Source organism: Plectropomus leopardus, chromosome 24 (assembly GCF_008729295.1).
Source record: "Plectropomus leopardus isolate mb chromosome 24, YSFRI_Pleo_2.0, whole genome shotgun sequence".
In the NCBI taxonomy this organism is placed as follows: domain Eukaryota; kingdom Metazoa; phylum Chordata; class Actinopteri; order Perciformes; family Serranidae; genus Plectropomus; species Plectropomus leopardus.
Genome location: NC_056486.1, coordinates 9012153 through 9031952, shown reverse-complemented (window position 1 = coordinate 9031952; position 19800 = coordinate 9012153). Strand labels below are relative to the sequence as shown.

The following is a 19800-nucleotide window of genomic DNA, read 5'->3' as shown; positions in this document are numbered from 1 at the left end:
GGCCAGCTTGTCCTTAAACAACATAACAGTCAGCACGTAATGCAGCAACAGAAAAAACAGTATGGTGCCCTCCTTCTGTTCACAAACTATTCTATTACAGCCAAACAGATCTCTAAAATCAACCCCCCAGGAAGTATGCTGGACTTTGAAACCAATTTTTGCAGTTGAATTGCATATGTCATGTGATGCCACCTGGCCCAAAAAACTTTTTCAAACAGACACGTATTTGAAAGTCTAGAAGAGTCGCATCATGGAATCATTTTATCCCTATTGAAGTTGGTAATTTTACGCATCGCAGTTAAAATTTTTTGGCGTCATGCGCAACTGAGCAACTGTCATAGGAATGAACAGGACGCCGCCTCTAATGCTAAATCAAGTTCTCCTTATACATCCACTGATTACATATATTTCTGGAAACATTTTAGGTGCCAAATGGGCAAGACCGTAAAAGAATCTTGGTTTATCAGTGTTCCAGCTTAAGATAAAGTAGATTTAAAACTTTTTAAGACTTTAAATGCCACTTAAAATAAAGTTTAAGACCTATTTCTTAATATCCAAAACTGAAGGACAATTTTACTTTGCCCAAATGTTTATTGTAACATAAAACTTTTTTATCAAGTGAAAAAGTTAGATCATAGGTCATAGGTCATATTATGGAAAAACAACCCTTTTTGGAGTGAAACAGCATATTATATTTTAAAAAAGAGTATCTAGTTTCTAGTATCTAGTGGTGAAGTGGAAAATATCCAGTTATTCTGGATGGTTTTGTGTTTCTCAATGTACTACTGAGATTTCCTTCATGATGAGTTTAAGAAAAGGAATTTGTTTAATTATTTAAAAAATAGATGTTAGGAATTGTTTGAGATTTTATAATGCAACATCAGAAAAAAAAATCCTATTTTCCATGTCTGCGTATTTTTAAGATTTTTTAAAGATTAATTCAAGTCCACTTAATACCAATTAAATCCTTATTTTTAGATCAATTTATTCAATGCCCTTTGAAGGATCCATGGGAACCTTGCTAATATTTGATCAGCACTATCTAGGTTTACTTTTGGTCTGAGTTTGGGAGAGACAGAAAGAGACGGCCACTCTCTTTTTCTCCACTTCTATACTCTTTGTGTCCGTGGTAGCTGCGGGCGTACAAAAATGAGCGGGTACAATCTGTGGTAAGTGCAACAACCCAAGAGCCAGCAAAAATCCACAAACAAGCAGGGAGATCTGGAGACTGGCAAGATGGAGAAAAGTTTAACTAACTTAATTTTCATATACTACAAACATTGTTATGACACAAAGCCTGTTTGAAAATAAGCAAAGTATTCCTTTTAAATAATACAGGCACTTGTTTTTAGGATTAGTTTCCATTGCTAGTTCCGTTTTTGGGCTGATGTAGGTTGGCAAAATATCTAGATTGCTACAAATTCATTTTTGCAAATAAGGTCATGGATTCAGATTCATATATCAAACCTCTACACTACTCGTTTCTGGTCAGACATCAGAATCTCATGCTTAAGATTTCTGTGTTGATGATGATGACATCCCAGCACACTTACTGTGCAAAGGTCTTGTCCTGCAGTGCTGTGTCGTTGATTTTGACAATACACTCGTCCTGCCGGAAGAGATCCTCCTTCTTGGAGCGGCTGCTTTCCTCGATGCCTTTAATGTGCAGGCCCAGGGTCCTTGCAACACACACACACACACACACACACAAAACACACACAGTGAAGAGTGAATATGAATTCATGGAGGTAAACACATATATGATTACATGCCAACGCTTATGCATTTCTATGAGTCAACATTGACATCTGCCTTTCCTCTGAATGTCTGAATGTTTACAAGTGGTGGGACCAGAGTGTGTATTTGCACAATATGAGTGCATCTCTGTGTGTGCGTGTGTGTGTGTGTGTGTGTGTGTGTGTGTGTGTGTGTGTGTGTGTGTGTGTGTGTGTGTGTTTGTGTGTGTGTGTGCTTACCGTCCACTGAGAGAGGAGCAGTAGGGATCACATGGATTCCCAGGGGTCCCCAGTCACCTGGAAACTGCACTGTCCGTGTCAGGGTGCTGCCAACAAAATAGACACTTGCCGTCAAGAAAGGACACACACGGACATCTTGAAAGACATTTTGAAAGTAAGGGAGGTGCATAATGTAGTGCATGCAATCATAGAAACACTGATCCAGTACTGCACAGCTGCACACGCACACTCCAAACCTATCGATGTGCAAGCTCTTCAAAATACATTAGCATTTTCCTCCGGGCTACACAGATAGGGATACAAATTAGCTTACAGGTAGTCCTGCCAAACATCAGAAAAGTGTGTGTGTGTGTGTGTGTGTGTGTGTGTGTGTGTGTGTGTTGGTGGTGTGCTTGGGACGCAGGTGGCTACTTCAGCCTTTATCTACCTGCTTCTCAACCACCCAATCTAGCGGCTGGACAAAAGAAAAGAGCAGGAGATAAAAGAGAAATGCAGATCGAGGAACAGATAGAGATGAAACAGAATGAGCGTCTCTAATAATCTCTGTGGAGCCCTGAACTGTGGCTTTTAACAGCAGATAAACAAGGACAATACTACGAAAGATAAAATGGAAGAGCTGCTTTTGATACCGGGTGGCTAAAAGAGAGGACCTGCATGATGGCAGCATGGAGAAGATCACAGGAGATGAAGGAAACCATCCGACTTTGTTTGTCATCAAGAGAAGTCATGTTCTTCGAGTCATGTTTGCAGGCTGCAAGGCTTATATGAAAGGATTTATGCAAAAGCTATTGAGCTAAACATTAAAGGGGCCAAATATGTCTTTCCTAGCCATACATATATAATGTTAAAATGTCAGATGCTCATATTAAACATGGCCAAAGTCTCAAGTAAAGAGGTAAATGTATGTAAAAGCAATTCTTGTGAGCAAAAAGCTCAGGTTTCAAACTTTTCTGAAAAGTCAGTTTCCAATTTTTTTTTCTAGTTTTGAAAAAAGATGATGTCAGACCAATTTTTCATATGGATGCTGCTGCAAGTGTTTACATTATATACACTGCAACATCTAGCTACATGCTAACTCAATGGAAACATGTAATCATGGTTGCCAGTGTTGTGCATTTCAACCAAATTTCTGATCATATTCCTGCTGGAACAAGAAAAGCTAATATTGTTTTAATTTTAAGTGTTTTTTAAAATAATAACAACAACAACCATTATAATAATAATTATTATTAATACTACTACTACTATTACTACTACTACTACTACTAAAAAATAATAATAATAATGCAAACTAATAATTAAAAGTTTTTTAATGAAGGGGGTTTTTAATTAAAGTTTTTTTTTTTTTTTTAATTTATTTTTTTATTTAAGGTTTCTCTTAAATCTGAAACCTTTGAAGGTGCTTTTGAAATTTAATTTTTTTTGTTATTTTTAAAATTAAGGTGTTTTTGGACAGTGTGCCAAGCCAAATGGGCACATTTTGGGCTTCAGCCTCTTCTGTGCAGGCTTAGTGCCAACCTTTAATGTGTATTTCTCCAATTTGTGAAACAGAACAATGTCACCCAGGTCCCTCATTGGACACTCCCCTTTCCTCCTTGCAAAACTGGGAAACAATTGGCTTGCAGCCACATGATCAAATACCCAGTCTACCTTTGTTGATGCACTATTTGTTGATATGTGCTTGAATGTATATGATTATGATTATTATTTTTTTTTCATTCCTCCTTTATTTAAAGGCTGTTTGTAATGTGTTTCATGTTGACCCAGACGAAGGCCACAAGCCAAAATGATGGACTTTTCATTACGTTGTTGTAAATACTACAAGTGTTGCTGGAGTTTCTACACCTCAAAATAATACTTCTTCTTGTTTTTCAAAGCTCATTTACAGCATTTTTGGCATCCTTCAGCCTCTGAACTGCATGTGAGAAGCCAATGACAAATGGACCAAAAGGAGCTATCTCAGGTGAAGGCCAAGAACATGAAGGTGTTGTTTTTCCAGAGTTTCCCCAGATAAAAAAAAAAGAAAGAGTGATGAAATGTCTGCAGACAGCAAGTCTGAGAAGAAAAGCAGGAAAGTTCAAGGTTTATGTGCTTCTTCTAAGTACACAAGCCCAAGGACTAGCTGGGATCATTAGAGCACACTCCTCTGTCACTGTCACCCCGCTTTCGTTAACCTCTGCCACGGTCACACGCGTACTCTTACACACACCCGCACGCGCACACATCCAATTTGCATTCTTATTGCTACATCTATTGCATGCTCACAAACACCATCAGTCACATTCCTCTAAATTGAATTCACAGATACACACATGCATCACATTTACATCTATTAGAGAACACAGTTACATCTAAATTACATATGTGCACGAGCCATGACACACACACACACACACACACACACACACGCGCACTCAGTTTGAATTTGATGGTAAACAATCAGAACAGGACAGGACACACACACACACACACGCACACACACACAGGTACAAAGCTGGTCCTGAATGATGTATATGTATTCACATATAATACAAACATACACACACACACACACACACACACACATACATACACACACAGAGCTTCAGCCCATTTACATTCATATAAAAACAAACGGCGGCACAAACAAGCTCATCAGAGGCAGCCGTAGCTTGTTAGCGCCGCACTCTAATATGCAGAATAGCTCCGCTCACCCATTTTAGCATCCCGCTGACACAAACACAAACACAGTCATTCCACTGGGGGGAGAGAGAGGGAGGCGAGGGACAGTGGGATGGATGAAAAGAGCAATGAGGAGTGAGACAGATGGAGCTCCCACTCTTGGTTGACTTCCTCTACATCAACGGAGGCCGAGTGCCTAACAAAACTCGCGGCCGGGACTCGCTGAAAATGTGCCCTCGCTCACTCACCGCGGCTTCTTCAACCGCCAACCATCTGTTACCATGGCAAACTATCTGTGAGAGCCATGCCTCCATTGTATCACAGTGCTGTCAGGACACCACTGCACTGTAAAAATGCTGAAAAAACGCCATCTGCCACTGCGGCCAAGTCTTTTTACAAAGTTATTTTTAAAAGAACAATCTCTTAAATCGGAAAATAGTTCGGCTGCAGAGGATGCTGCAGAATTATCTTTTACTTTTGTCACAAGCAGACGGGGTGAGAGGCTGTGATGGAGGGGTTAAGCATTGCTATGGTTACTGCCTGACTGACAGCCTAGAGAAGTGAAGATAAAACTCCCATCATGCCAGAGGTGTGTGAATGACGTGCCCAAAAACAAAGGTGGAGGTTGCCATGGTGAGACAGCTGTTCTCGCCCACGTACTGTACAACATGCTCATTCACCTGTACACAAATGTGCACGTACACACACCCTTGATAAGTGAGTCTAACTTTAACAGGTCAGACAGTAGTGCTGCTGTTAATGCACAGAGAAGTTTTGTGTGTGTTTTTTTTTGTTAGCTCACCTATGAAATAAATAACGACAAGGAGATGTACAAAAAAACTCCTCAATAGTGCTGAAATGATCCGTTTTATTAAGGAGCTGACTGACAGCAAACTAATTGAGTATTAAAAGCTTTTTTGTTAGTTGTTTGTTTAAATGGATGCATTTAATACAGACATTTAAATGAAAATCTAACAATATTTCCTGACATGTTTTTGAATAAATGTATGTCTCCAGGCCTAAACTTGAATTCCTGTACATCTTCTATTGATCTACTCTGAAAGTTTCTCCTCAGTTTCAAATAAAAATTCCATTTACTTTTTTTTCACAATAGCAAAGGCTTTTTCATAATGTGGAAACATTTCCGTTGCATTATGAGCTTTCAATTAAATATATGTGCATTATTTATTCATTCATTAGCCATAATCACTGCATAATGCTATGTGCATGATATCATATAATATATATGATATATATATATCATATATAAATATGATACTATATATATATATATATATATATATATATATATATATATACACACACACACACACACACACATATATATAGTATATACACACATCATATATACAATATATAAATATGATACTATATATATATATATATATATATATATATATATATATATATTATATATATATATATATATACATATAGTATGTTTATCTGAAAAAAATCTGTTACAAAATGCAGTTATTAGAATTTCTATGTTGTCAGACATGATTACTTATTACAGAAAAGAAGTCCAACTCAGTATTAAATCATCAGGGCTGTATATGACTCAGAATTATGCCAGTCAAACCCGATTTGGTTGCTCAACGTGATTATTGGACAGTTCATTATGTTTTTCATGCAAAGTTTTAAATCTAAACGGGGCTTAGCAGGATGTTTAGTTTGACAGTGGCAACAACGTCATATATGTAGTAAACAAGCTAACAGCACTAGCAACTGATAACAAATGCAAAACAGCATTTTTTGCCAACACTAGGACACTATATCTTGTCAAGTTGCTGTGAGCTGTACATTTAACTACTTCTTCACATTTATAGTGCAGCCTCTCTTTCCTTGCCTGCCGCTACCCCATGTCAGCAGCTGCAAGGAGTAGCATGAAAGTCAAGAGCTCTCACTCTGTAGCAAAATCTGGGGACCAAAACATCCCCAGACATACACTGCACAGAAAAAAACAAATGCTCGACTTGAAGTAATCTCAATCAACTTAGGGTCTCCATCTTTCAACTGGTAAATAGGACAGCAATTGGGAATTCTTCACGATCTATTTACCAACTTTGCCAGGTGCCGTGAAAGTGAAACTTAACCATTAGTTGATTCATAAATAAATAAAACTCTCTTTTCCTTTTTTTCCAGCACTCTCATTGCTGTGTTGTCTATCGTTTTCCCAACCTACTTTTAATGAAAACTGCAGTGTTCCCATGGAAACTACGCACTCATCCGTTCAGCTCTGGGTCTTGCTTGTGCAACTACAGGAAGAAAACTTTGCAGCTTTTGCAGCTTTTGCAACTTTCACGTCTACAGCTGCTGCTCGCAGGAGAAGGTAGAGCTAGCTCGGTCAAAATCAGTGGGAGGAGGAGTGTAGAAACAGCTGTTTGAGGCTCACATCTCTCTCTAAGACAAAGTCAAAAGTTTACGGAAAGCAAGTAACCAAATCAATTAGTGTCTGTCTGTCTTTCTATCTATTGATGTCTTCCAATCCCCTCAGTACTGTGGACAGATCCGCTGCATACACACATATACACAAACCTACACATGTACTGCAGAGTACAACTAACGACGCTGGACTAAGCACGTCAGATAATAAAAGAAGTTCTTATGCTATGAAAGTCAAGAAAACATATACTCCCCCTTTTACACAGCCTGTCCAAGGACAAAATACCGTGCCATTATGCCGCCTCACTGCTCTGTATAAAACATTTGATTGCTGAATGGGGGACAGGATTGTCTTGCCTTCGAGCTGGCAGCTGAGGTAGTTACAGCGCAGAAACAGTGTCTGTATAAACAGAATAGCCAGCAGGATGGGACCATGGGCAGCGCAGGTGTTGTGACCGTATGTTATGTGTGTGACCGAACACAAGAGATTTCAAATGCAGCTAGAAGCTGTTAGCGGCTCACTCAGAGAAGAAGAACAGCGGAAAGAAATGTCCACAAACGGGGAAAACAATGAGAACCAGGAGCTTCTGGGACAAACACTGTTATGGTAAACGTCACTTCCATTATGCCTCTTTTGATTCTGTGATGCCGGCATGCTTTCAATAATCACACACTGGAGTCCCATGATGTTTGGTTCTGTGTAAAAATGCAAAGAAGGCATAAAAAAGGGACTTCGTAATGGCTTTATAGCACTAGCTCTGTGTAAAAAGGGCTCCACATTCTAATGCTGTGGAAACACTGTAGACTATTTTGGTATAAATGTAATAATCAGACCACTCGCATAAGTACATAAAGCTGTGAAATCAGCAGGGGGAGGAGTGTAGAAACAGCTGTTTGCCGCTTGTCTCTCTGTCTCTCTCTGAGAGAAAGTCAAACTTTCTGTTTACAACCACAGTGAGCAAACAAGAACCAAACTTAGTGATTTGTTTTCTGTATTTCTATCTCTATTGATGTCCCCCGTGCCCTTTCAGTACTATGGACAGCGCCGCTGCTACACATACACACACCTACAGATGTACCCCTGTTGCACACTAACAGTGCTGGATGGAAAACGTCCCATTATAAAAAAGGTTGTCATACAAGGTCAAGACTAAAATTTGCTGGGGTGACCTCTAGCTCACCAGTTAGATTGTACACCCCATATGGCTGAGGGTTCGACAGAGACCAGGTTCAAGTTTAGCCTGTGGCCTTTCGCTGCGTGTCATTCCTCTCTCTCCCTCTCTCTACCAACTTTCTGTCTATCTTGAACTACCCTGTCAATAAAGGGAAAATGCCCAAAAAGAAAAACTGTTAATTTGGTTTTGGTTTTAGCGGTTTGATGTTGAAAAAATGGAAACTAATGTCACAAATGAGAAATATAGATCAATGAGCTGAAAAAAAAAGCATGATTTGATTGTAAGGCAATAATAGGCAGTAGTTGATGATTCAGATTTAGGGATCTAAGGGGGGGTCACCCCTACCAATCACATTAAAGCCTCACTACAACAGCGGGCAGAACACTGGCATCCCAGTGGGACCCAGTTTGATTAATCAAAGGACAGACCAACATATTAATCAATAATAAAAATCATCACGCACAGCCCTTCGACTTAACATATTCATGACCCTGATCTTGTCTCATCTTGACAAAAAGGTCATCACAAGTACTTAAAACTATATATATATATATATATATATATTATATATATATATATATCTTTTTAAATTTACATCTTTCAGAAACCCTTTGAGATTCTTTTTGGATTCTGTTGTTTCAGTCTTTACGTCCTGCGTTGAGGCACATTCACCGCGGTGTATGAAATCTGCATGACGAGTAAGTTGCCTTGTCATGATGTTGACAACTTGCACAGTAATTAGAATAAACTCAACTCAGAGTGTCTACTCAGTGAAGTGGGCGAACTTCCCTCAAACTCCTGTTCAAATCTCACCTTTGCTCCGGCACACACGGATAAGATCCCACCCACCATGTCGTCCTCCACATACACACTCAGACGATCACACACACACCGGTGGGACTGACTAATCAAGTCTGTATCAGGCTGTCAAACAAAGACTGGAGCGTTAATCCCAGACTCCAACACTGCACCGCATCCAGCTACATTATGATCTGTCTGCTGCCGCTGGGACACACACAAGCACACGCACTCTTACCTGAAGTTCACGTGGCTCATTGTGGTGGGGGGATCGTCTGTGCGCAGGCGGTCCAAAGCTCCTTTCAGTACATGGTTGATTCCCTGTTCAAAAACAAAACAGACACATTATTCAACACGATAATAGCTACAGTGACAAATTACACACTAAACAAACAGTAGGCAAATACGAGAAGGCCCGTCGCCAATTAGCAAAACAATCTAATGCCGCCATCAATCACCTTTGCAGACAGCGAAGAGAGAACGGCCGCCGGACGCTGAGCTCCCTACCACACGCTGCTGTCCTTCCTTTACTCTATGTATATTTCTATCTTACCTCTCCCTCCCCCTTCCTCCATCCCTGCCCTGTGTCAGGCAAGGCTCTATTTTTAAGTCGGCGAAATCAACAACCCCGGGGCAAACGAATAAAAACGAAGAAATGTGGGGAAGAAAGACAGCGTCAAACTGTTGCGAGACACTCAAATACACTCGAGGAGTGGGAGACAGAAATTGCCCTGAATCGTTAAAGACAAGAGGGGTGCAATTAGGTCCTTCTGCCTTGTCACTTTCATTGTTGTCACCACTAATGGCTAAAATGCTCCCGCCCACCAGTCCCGCTCCTTAGCAACCCCCTCCACCACACCCAAGTCCCTGGTGGACCCTCTGTCACACACAGAGTTAATATACGCCTCACATACACTCCCCCCGCGTACATTCCCTGCAAATATTACCTTCACATATCGACTCTGCAGAACTGCAAACACAAAAATGGTGTTTTCATGAACACATACACACACACAAACACATATATATGCTGCCTGTACAAATAGTGACCCACTTATCTGGGCAGTGTGAGATTACCCCACAATAGAGCGCATTTGTGTGCGGGGGCAGGAGCTGGAGGATCCATTGTTGCTGTGCATCTTCCCGCAACGCCATTAGCTAACACAGACAGGCTCCTTCACTACACACACACACACACACACACATCCTCTACACATTGGCACACAGCCTTTAGGAACACACGGCTGGCAGGTGAACATGTGTGCACTCAAAAACACACTTACACATGCAGTTTTACAAGAAGAGTACCATGTAGCTGAACACACATGTGGGTCAATAACATAAAATCCTTGTATGTCTGCTTCACACAGTGTTATATAAGATAAAGCATGTTGGGATACACACACACATACACACAAATCTGCCTTTCCTTAATGCCTTGAAATTGAGGGATGACGCCATAATGCCCAGTGTGAATCTAATCCCTGATTGAGAGCACTCCAGTTTATCTAGACATAAAAACAGCAGCCTTCCTCTTTAGGCACCCTGCTGGTGCTCAGCCAATCAGCTCGCCCCGCTCGCTGCTTGTATCTCAATGCACAAAGACATGATCCCAGCCCCTCAGAGTATGTCAGATTACTGCCTTTATGTCTGAAACCTTAGAATGATCACAAACATTAGATCACATTTGTAGCACTGTGTAAATGTGATTATGACACAAAACACACTCTTATATTTCTATTTATATCTTTATGATTATTGTGAAAGTGGAAGAGGGCTGTACCTAATTTAGAATCATGCATGCCCAATCATATTTGCTTGTTCAAAACGAATATTCAATGATTTGTTTTGTTTTCCATACAAAGTTTGCATTAGCTGCATTAGTAAACAAGCTAACAGGGCTCACGATGCGTCATAGATATGCAACAACACTTAATGCCAACAAAAGGTATCAAACAAAAGACAGAGACGGTGTCGTATTTGAGATGCATAAAGTAGAGGATGCACTGTCTGCTAGCTGTCACGATAGCAAGGATTACACCACGGGGTTAAAAAGACTCACAGTGCCATATTGTGAAGAACAAGCAAGTCAGGGAGCATGCACATCCAAAAAACTTTTAGAGTTTTTCCTGCAATTTTGGTATTTGTGAAATTGGTCTTGAATTTAAGTCCGCTTGGCATTAGAAAAGTCTTAAATCTAATTTTCTTTGTGCTGTAGGAACCCGAAAAGATGTTAGTTTCTGGCTGCCAGCTCACATAGCTTACATGCTAACTGGTGAGTTGTCTACTTTCACTAAAAGGACGCTTTTTATTCATCTGACTTCTATATGCATTCACCTACATTTCAAAACATAATCTGATATACTGAAATTCAGCTGCTATATGGGCTCTAGTGTCAAAGAATACATTACAATATTCAGCTCTAACAGTGTGACGACTATTACTGCTTTAACTGACCCTTTGACCCCAAGCTGTGTTCAAACATCAGCTAACACGTCAACTTCGTGAACTCACACTTGAACATACAATAAATTCTTTCAGCTAACACTTAAAGCTCCTTTTAACACTTACACTATGTAAAAAATGCATTTTCAGCCCAGTGCTTACTTTTGCAGGCTGAGGCTACAAGTCCTATCAGCACTTTGAGCACTAGTTTAATTTATTTTAGTGCCTTAACTAAGTGATGGCTTCAATTTGTTCAAGTACTTTGAATTAAACAATAACTTTATGAATATAGTTCAAAAGCTCCACGACAATTAAGCTGTTTTACATGTTTCAAGTGCATTTTTTTAGTAAAAGGGAGTCAATTTTCTACAGAAATTGTAGTTATTTTTGTTTTATATAATCTCTTCATGGAGTGATTTCGATGTGGCAGGTTTTATGGTCCCACAGTGAACGCTCAAATAATTTGTGTAGCCTGTCTGGAAACCCGTCTGAGCACAACTAACAGCTTGTCTGCTCTGTTATTGTGTTGCACACTGTCATCCATGTGTATTTGTGTTTTGGGTGCCGTTTGTAGTCGAAGGTGTGTGTGAGCGACAGGGCGCTGTATCAGACATGTGAGAGATGAGGTGTTTGTGTGCGAGTGTGTTAGGGTGTGTTGGCAGACAGATGAGTAACGAGGTGTGAGCTTCTTTTGTGTATTTCCTCAGGGTGTTTTCGTTGTCGGTGTGACAGCCCTCCCGACTTCCTGTGTGGACTGTCTGCTGTTTTAGGGGGAAACAGGAAGTGCATCACTGTTTATCACCTGTGCTGCTGCTCCTGCTGGATTCAGCCAGGTTTTCTCACTCTCTCTCCCAGGCTAAACATTTTGATGTCAGGTTTTGGTTTTTCCTTGTCTTTATCTTTTTTATTTATTTATACTTTCTTTTTTTTATTCAACATGCTAAACACTACTGATACTGATTTATAGGGCTGGGGGATTTGGCTTGAAAATACTGTTGCTGTATTTTTAGGCTAAATCGGAATAAACATTATATCTCAATAATTTGAAATGTCCTCTAAAGCACCGTGGGCTTCTAAAATACAAAATTATTACAGCAACTACATTTAAAATAAAGATAGATAAAATAGCTTCTGTATACAGTTAAATAAACTACTTTTATGATTAAGTTTATTTAAGTACTGCCATAATCAAGTTTAATAAAGTACTGTTATAATAAAATTAAATAAAGTACTGTTATGATAAAGTTGAATAAAATACTGTACATAATAAAGTAAAATTTAGTTTTTTATTAAAAAAAGTTAAATAAAATGCTTCTATTACACAATTAAAGTATTGTCATGATAAAGTTAAATAAAGTACTTTTATAATTAAGTTAAATGAAGTATTTTTATAACAAAGCATAATAAAGTGCTGTGAGGGGGAGAGAGCGGAAACGCCGTAGCGAGTCTCATGCTGGTGGCTGCATGTTGAAATGATGCAACAATTTATAGTATTATATTAAGATATTTATGTGTCCCTTGTGGAACAAGCCGCGGTAAACTGAGTGTATTTGCTATATCACCTACCCCAACTGATTTACATACTTAATGAAGTCAATATGTCATTAACTTATTTTGTTAAAAACATTTTTCATGTAAAGTCATGTGCCGTCCATTCTTCTTTGTTTTCCCTTTGAGTCAGACTGCGACATCTGCTACGTATCAGGCTGCTGACAAATAGTGTGTGTGTGTGTGTGTGTGTGTGTGTGTAAGAAAGAATGTTTGTATGAATATACACTGCATGACCACAGCTTCACTGTGCTAGCAAGTGCTCCTTGACCTTCGTCGTATCCATCACGTCAGCTGACTGCCGTGGTCACATTCTTTCACTCAAGAAAACACAAACAACCCTCAAGAGACGACACACAGATACAGAAAGACAGCAGAATTTAGTTTAGCTAGCTAAGGTGTCAGATTTTTACATCACTGCAGAAGGAAACTTCACCACCGGATTGTGTGCAACATCTAAAAGCCTGACTTTCTGCTGTGTTAACATGTATTGCATCACTGCACCTCGAGGTGTTGAAAATCAGCCAAAATGTGAGGGACAGAGTGAGAGAGAGAAGAAGAGAGAGAGAAGGAATACAAAGCGGATCAGAAAAAGGAGAGTGATGGAGGAGAGAAGAGTAAAAGAATTCAGACGTTCCTGCTGTTAATAGGTGACATTAAACATCTTGTTCAGGGTTCAGACACATTTTTACCAATGAATTTCCATGACCATTCTATGACTTCGTGGCAAATACTTAAGACCATATGTCCCTTAAAACAATCAACAATACTCATCATCTGTTCTTTTTTATTTTCATATAACAGCTTTTTAAAAACAAATATTATTTAAAAAATAATGAATTCAGAACAGGATTAGATAGGATATTTAAATATAACTTAAGGACTGTAAATCGTTTATTTAAATTATTGATTTAATTTTTTAAGTACTGGGAGGGACTTATATATTTTTTTTGGCTCCAGAGAGGGGCATATAACCTTAAATGTCTGTATTTCGTATTTATTATACCAGTTATTTTTAAAAGAAACATGTTCGAAAACATGTCTTTAAAAAAAAAGAAAGAAATATATTTAGATTTTTTTTCTTAAAAACATGCCTTCCAAACCTGCACGTATTTTTCCAAAAATCTTCAAAATGACAACATTTATCACAACCAGAATTATCATTGGATTTTCAAATTTCCAATGGTCCTTGTACACATTATGTGTTATTATACAGGTTTGTGAAATGGATTTCCATGACTTTTCCAAAACCTTTAAAGTATATTAAGTTTTTCAAGACTTTTTCAAGCCTGATCATTGCTATTTGCAGACTCCGTGACTTCCAGGTTTTTCATGACTGTAGGAACCCTGCTCATTTATTGGCCCGGACATGGCAGGAAGTCTAAAGCACTTTAGCACTGCTCAGTCTTTATCCAGTTTCATTAGCTCTTTTGGTAGAGAGAGAAAGTGCACTATGTGTTTAGAATACATGGGAGTCAAAGACGGAGACAAGTGAGCCAACCTTGGCCCTCGCCATAGCAGGCAGTAAAATCAATTAAAGGGGCAGGGCGCGTATTTATCACTGTATCAGCCTTAATTACACTTTATCTAGCTTTCAATACCTGCTCATAGACAAAAAGAGGCACAAGTGTGTGTGTGTGTGTGTGTGTGTGTGTGTGTGTGTGTGTGTGTGTGTGTGTGTGTGTGTGTGTGTGAGAAAGTGTGTGTGAGTGAGTGAGTGTGTGGAGATAAGGGGTACAGTGAGGATGAAGTGATAGCGTATTGATCTATGGAAGTCCATCAGGCCCGGGACTCAATACGCCCAAAAGCTGTGACGGCCTCCCAGCCTCACACACACATAAACACACCAACACACACAGAGGCAACACATATTCTTTGTTTTCCTCCGTGTGCTTGTGTCATTTGAGGATTATACTGTCTTAAAACATTGTAAAGAGACAGAAACAATGACAACATCTGCTAGTGAGAAACTGTGTGGGTTTAAATAAGGCTGCTGAGGTTTGACGCAGGGCTTCATCTGTCATATTTTTGTTTTAAGGACATCTTCAATCATCTATAATGAGCCTGTTCACTCTGGTCTGTTTGAAGGGTACGAGGCCTGAAATATGGGCTTTGTCATTGTGTGTGCTTGCCGCCCGCTGATGCCTGGGCGCTGCTTAGTCACAGCTGTGGCGAACGCGGCAGGGGTAAACAACGGGACCCTCTTTACCTGAGTTCCCCTCATACACATTGTGACCTAACACAGCCTCCGTCCTGCCCACCACACATACACATTTATCCACAGAGGGATGAGAAAAGACAGCACACAAAGTCGTTCTTAATGGCGGCCTGTTTAGAGAGCCGACCCTTTCAAAGTGCAGCCCCGGGCGTGGAGCTGAACCACAAGAGGAATATTCACTGACTTCTCTGTCTTCAATGAGAGAGCAGCACACACCAGAGAAATAAAGGGAAATGGAATATGTTCATCTGTTATTTATTTACTTTCCTATTACATTTTTTATATCTTTTCCATTGTCTCTTTCTTTGGTTAAAACACATTGCTGCTTTTGAACAACTAGTTTGAACAGCAGGAGTTGAGCTGCTGGAAATTGAACGTTTTGTCCTTTTTTTGCAGAAACACTATGCCTCTTTCTCTATTCTTTTCTTCTTTTAAAAAAGCTATTAAAGGCAGGAATAAATCAATGTGCTCTCCAAATAACAAAGATAGGAATACAATTTATCCACCAGGCTGGTTTATGTTATTAATATCTTGAGCTGGCTGGCAACTAATCAAACTAAATCTTAGTTTTTAACAAAACTATGTCAAAACCAAGTATGCTGCTGGACTGTGTATGAAACAATGGCTTGTTATTTGAGAAGTAGAAGTGACAGAATTCACTCAGTTACAAACTTGACCCCGCTGCAGTACAGCCAAAAAATTAATGTATATATATCTTGAAATAAAGAACAATACACTAAGACACACTCAGACACCAGAGGGGAACTTTTTTCTCTGAGCTGAACCAACCGATCAAGCTCTCTTTTCATTGGTTTAACACAAACCTCCCCTCTTCAGCTCAGGCCAGTGATGTACAGGCTCCATGCACAGTCTACAGAACTGGCCTGCACAGTTGTGAGGAAAAAAATTGTCACATGTCAAAAGATTATCTGACATGTCTATTGACAAACTCCGGCAGGTTTCCATTAACCCACAAACTGCGTAAACTGAAGGTGCGAATGTAAAAATGTCCTAATGGAAACGTGAATATAAAATAAAACCTCCCACTTATCCCAAAAATGTTTCTACACTCGCATGAGGTGGTATTTCAGGCAAACTGAAAAAGACATGTCGCAAAACTGCAATGGAAAAACTTTTTAGGCCTTTATAGGTCACATGATGCTATGGCTATGAGCTTGTCAGTCGGAACTGACATGACGCAGCAGGCACTACAAGAGGTGAAGTTGAGTGGATCGTCTGAAGTTTTGAAACCACAATTCCTCTGTGAAATCACGTAATATCACCCAAAAATCCCTCATATGTGGCCACTCCCATATAAAAGAGGCTTGCCTTTCCATCATCGCTCGCAAAACACGCCTACGTCGCCCTCGATTGGAAATAATGACGGCTCGTGCAATGGCTGCATTAGAAATAAACCTGATAACATTTTGAACATCCATCGCCATGCTTCTTGGATTGTAATAGCTGGAGTAGAAGCTGCTCATTTTACCATGCTTGTCTTGGAGAAATGCTCTCACTAAACGGCCAGCAGGTAAATATTCACAAATATTTCATCAGATCAAAAGATAAAATCATCATTTTATCAAATTAACAGCAATCATAATCTGGTTTTGCATAGCTTTGTTAGCTTCAACATCTATAGTTTGGCTGCCTAGATTAGCAAATCGCTGATGTCTCATGTCTTACTGCTCAAAAGCTCAGTTTTCTGGTTTGTCTGCGTTTAAAAACTTAGTTCTAGGTTCTTCACACTGTTCGTAGTGCATTGCGACCCACAGCAACTTTTAGGCATTGTTCTAGTATTTGCTAGTCGACGATAATGACAAGGAGGCACATTTACACAAAACAAAGTCAGTGGAGAGTGATGAACTGTTTTGCCCACTGGTGGGGGGAGAGAATGCGCTCTGTCTCTCATAACAGCTATATAAGTAACCTCACAAATGCATCTCCCTTTCAACTTACAAGGTTCAAAGACAAAACAGCTGTATTATTCTTCTACTCATATGATGCCACGATAAAACACACACAAGACTTCAAATGCTATGTTGTTGGAGCTTTTTTGTCCCCTAATTTCTGCATTGTGGTGGCGTGTGTTTACAATCCTGGGTAGGTGCACGCCAGTCCCTGTGTGACAGCTGGAAGCTCCACAGCCATCGACCGCTAATGTAGTGTGTCATCCACAATATCCTAGCATGCATAAAAATCTGAACGAATGAATGGCGATCATAAACAGAGCAGCTGTAAACAAAAGGCCCCCTAAGGACATAATGCGGACTGTCAGTGCCTATTAATTTCAAAGATGGAGAAACCTCAACATTCACGTCGTCATTATACAAGCCAGCCAAAATTACTATAAAACAGCGTTTTTCCTTCTCTTTTAAACTACTTTGTGCCACTGTGGCACTATGCTTACCGGCTCAGGAGACGTGTTGCTGTGGTCATCAGGTGGGGGCGTGGCTCCCATGTCATGTGACGGGGCCAGGGCGGGGTCACTGCTGCTCCTCACCAACAGAGGTGTGTCTGGGTGGAGAAAGACAGAGTTAGAGACACACAGAAAGAGTCAATTCTAGAGGTATCAGTTGTTGAATTGCCTGCATCATTTGCTGGCATCACACTGTGTTATATACAGTGGTGAAAGAAGTATTCAGATCCTTTACTTAGGTAAAGTACTAACACACCGTGAAAATACTCTGCTACAAGTAAAAGTTCTGCAATGAAAATGACTGTCAATCAAAATAGTTGGCAATTCATTTTTTGTCAATCAGCTGATTCTAATCTTGATAGATGTAGTTGTATAAAATGTTTGGTGATTTAATTTCCACCAAAACACCACATTTATATACTCTTCTTTGTGCAAGAATCTCAATTTGTAAAACAACTAAAGTGTTCAGATAAATGTAGTGAAGTAAAAAGTACAATATTTCACTCTGAAGTGTAGTGGAGTAAAAGTAGAAAGTACCTCAAATTCATTCTTAAGTACTTGAGTAAATGTACTTAGTTACATTCCACTACTGTATAGACATTATTTGAGAAACTGTTGCAAAGAAATCACATGAGATTTTTTTAAACTCTAAACACACTAAGGACCTTCAGAGGAGGTGCATAGTTGCAGAAGGAGGTGAGAAAAGAAGGAAAAAGAGAGTGTTCTTTTGGCAACTTCCCCACCCAGCAGCTGGCCTGCAACATGTTGAAATGAGCATCGGCGAGGCTCAGAGGGTTAGACGGACCCCTGAGGCTCTCTGAGCGCTCCAACAGCATTTGACACCAAAGCACTGAAAAAAATGTAGGGCGTCTGTTGGCATTTATAGATGAAACTTCAAGCAAAGCTAATGGAAATTCTGGAAAATGGACAAAGGAAATAACAAGAAAATAACATCTAATACAAACAAAACCATCCCACTGTGGGGAACAAAAGTGTATAATTAATGGCTGTAATTAATTTCAAGATGACTGACAAACCCTCAGAGTGGACCAACAATCACTCCTTTCAGCTATACACCCAGGCCCTGCAGCCACAGTGCACATTTTCATATGACCAGCTGTTGCACCTAAACACACACACTTTCACAGGCACACACACTTGCCACAACCCTCCCAGCAGCCCACAGTAGCTGTGAGAGGGAGAGGTAACATGGGCAGGTCTGAATCCACAATAAAACAATTCAAAAGAATCTAATTTGGACCTTTGTGCTGCCTCTTGCTTTTAATATCCACCCCGACGGGAGCACGCTGTTATTTGTGGATGTAAAACCCGTAGCGGGGTGTTTTCGAATTTAACTCGACAGAGGAGAAAATAAAGACAGGGGAGAGAAAACGGCAGAGATAAACAGAAAGGGAAGGGGAGAGGCGAGAGATAGTGACATCCAAGAAAACCTCGAAAACTGAGACGCACAGAAAGGGAAGGCAAACAAAATTCTCTTCTTCCCTGTAATCAATCTCTCTTTGGAGGGTCACTGACAGGGTCCTGGTCTAACGTGGTCAGAATAGAGAGAGCAGGGGAGGAGAACAAGTAGGAGAGAAGGATTGGGCAGGGGTCTCTGAGTGTGTGTGTGGTTTATGATTGTAAACAGATGAAAAATGGCCATTCAAACCATACTGGACACACATACAAATACTCATTATGGCTCCAACAATCTTCACATGTCGAGGGCAAGTTTGTCCAACTAATGATCTTTATTAATGAGCGTAAGTGATCAGTTATTGTTCCTGTCTCACCCTCCATCTGTCTGCATTTCACACTTTTCTTTCTACTTCTACAAACAGTTAAAGGCACAATGCTAACTCGCTATTAGTAACGCAGAGGAATTCAAAGGTGTTGAAAAGCACAAAAACCATCAAAATACTGGTTTCTTTTAATTACGACTCAAGCATTCTGCAGTTCTTCCTCAAGCATCCACTTCCTGATTTTTTGCTTTTACTGTGAAAATCAACAGAATGTGGTCTGATATGATTTAGAAAACTAGACTTCATGTAGAAATGTTAGGCAGAAACTACACAGGGAACAATACAATTTGCAATAATGAAATGTGCTTTGATTTAACACAGAAACATCTGGTAAATAAAGGTATCTACTCAG

At 39.8% G+C, this 19800-nt stretch overlaps 1 protein-coding gene across 1 annotated transcript in view; it reads right to left on the bottom strand.

Annotated features, from left to right (window-relative positions):
• Positions 1-19800, bottom strand: part of pard3ba (par-3 family cell polarity regulator beta a) — a 198092-nt gene that overhangs the window by 135492 nt on the left and 42800 nt on the right. Inside the window, 5 exon segments of the mRNA XM_042513093.1 lie at positions 1554-1679; positions 1977-2004; positions 2007-2062; positions 9255-9337; positions 17638-17744. Of these exon segments, the coding sequence (XP_042369027.1) occupies positions 1554-1679; positions 1977-2004; positions 2007-2062; positions 9255-9337; positions 17638-17744 (400 nt within the window).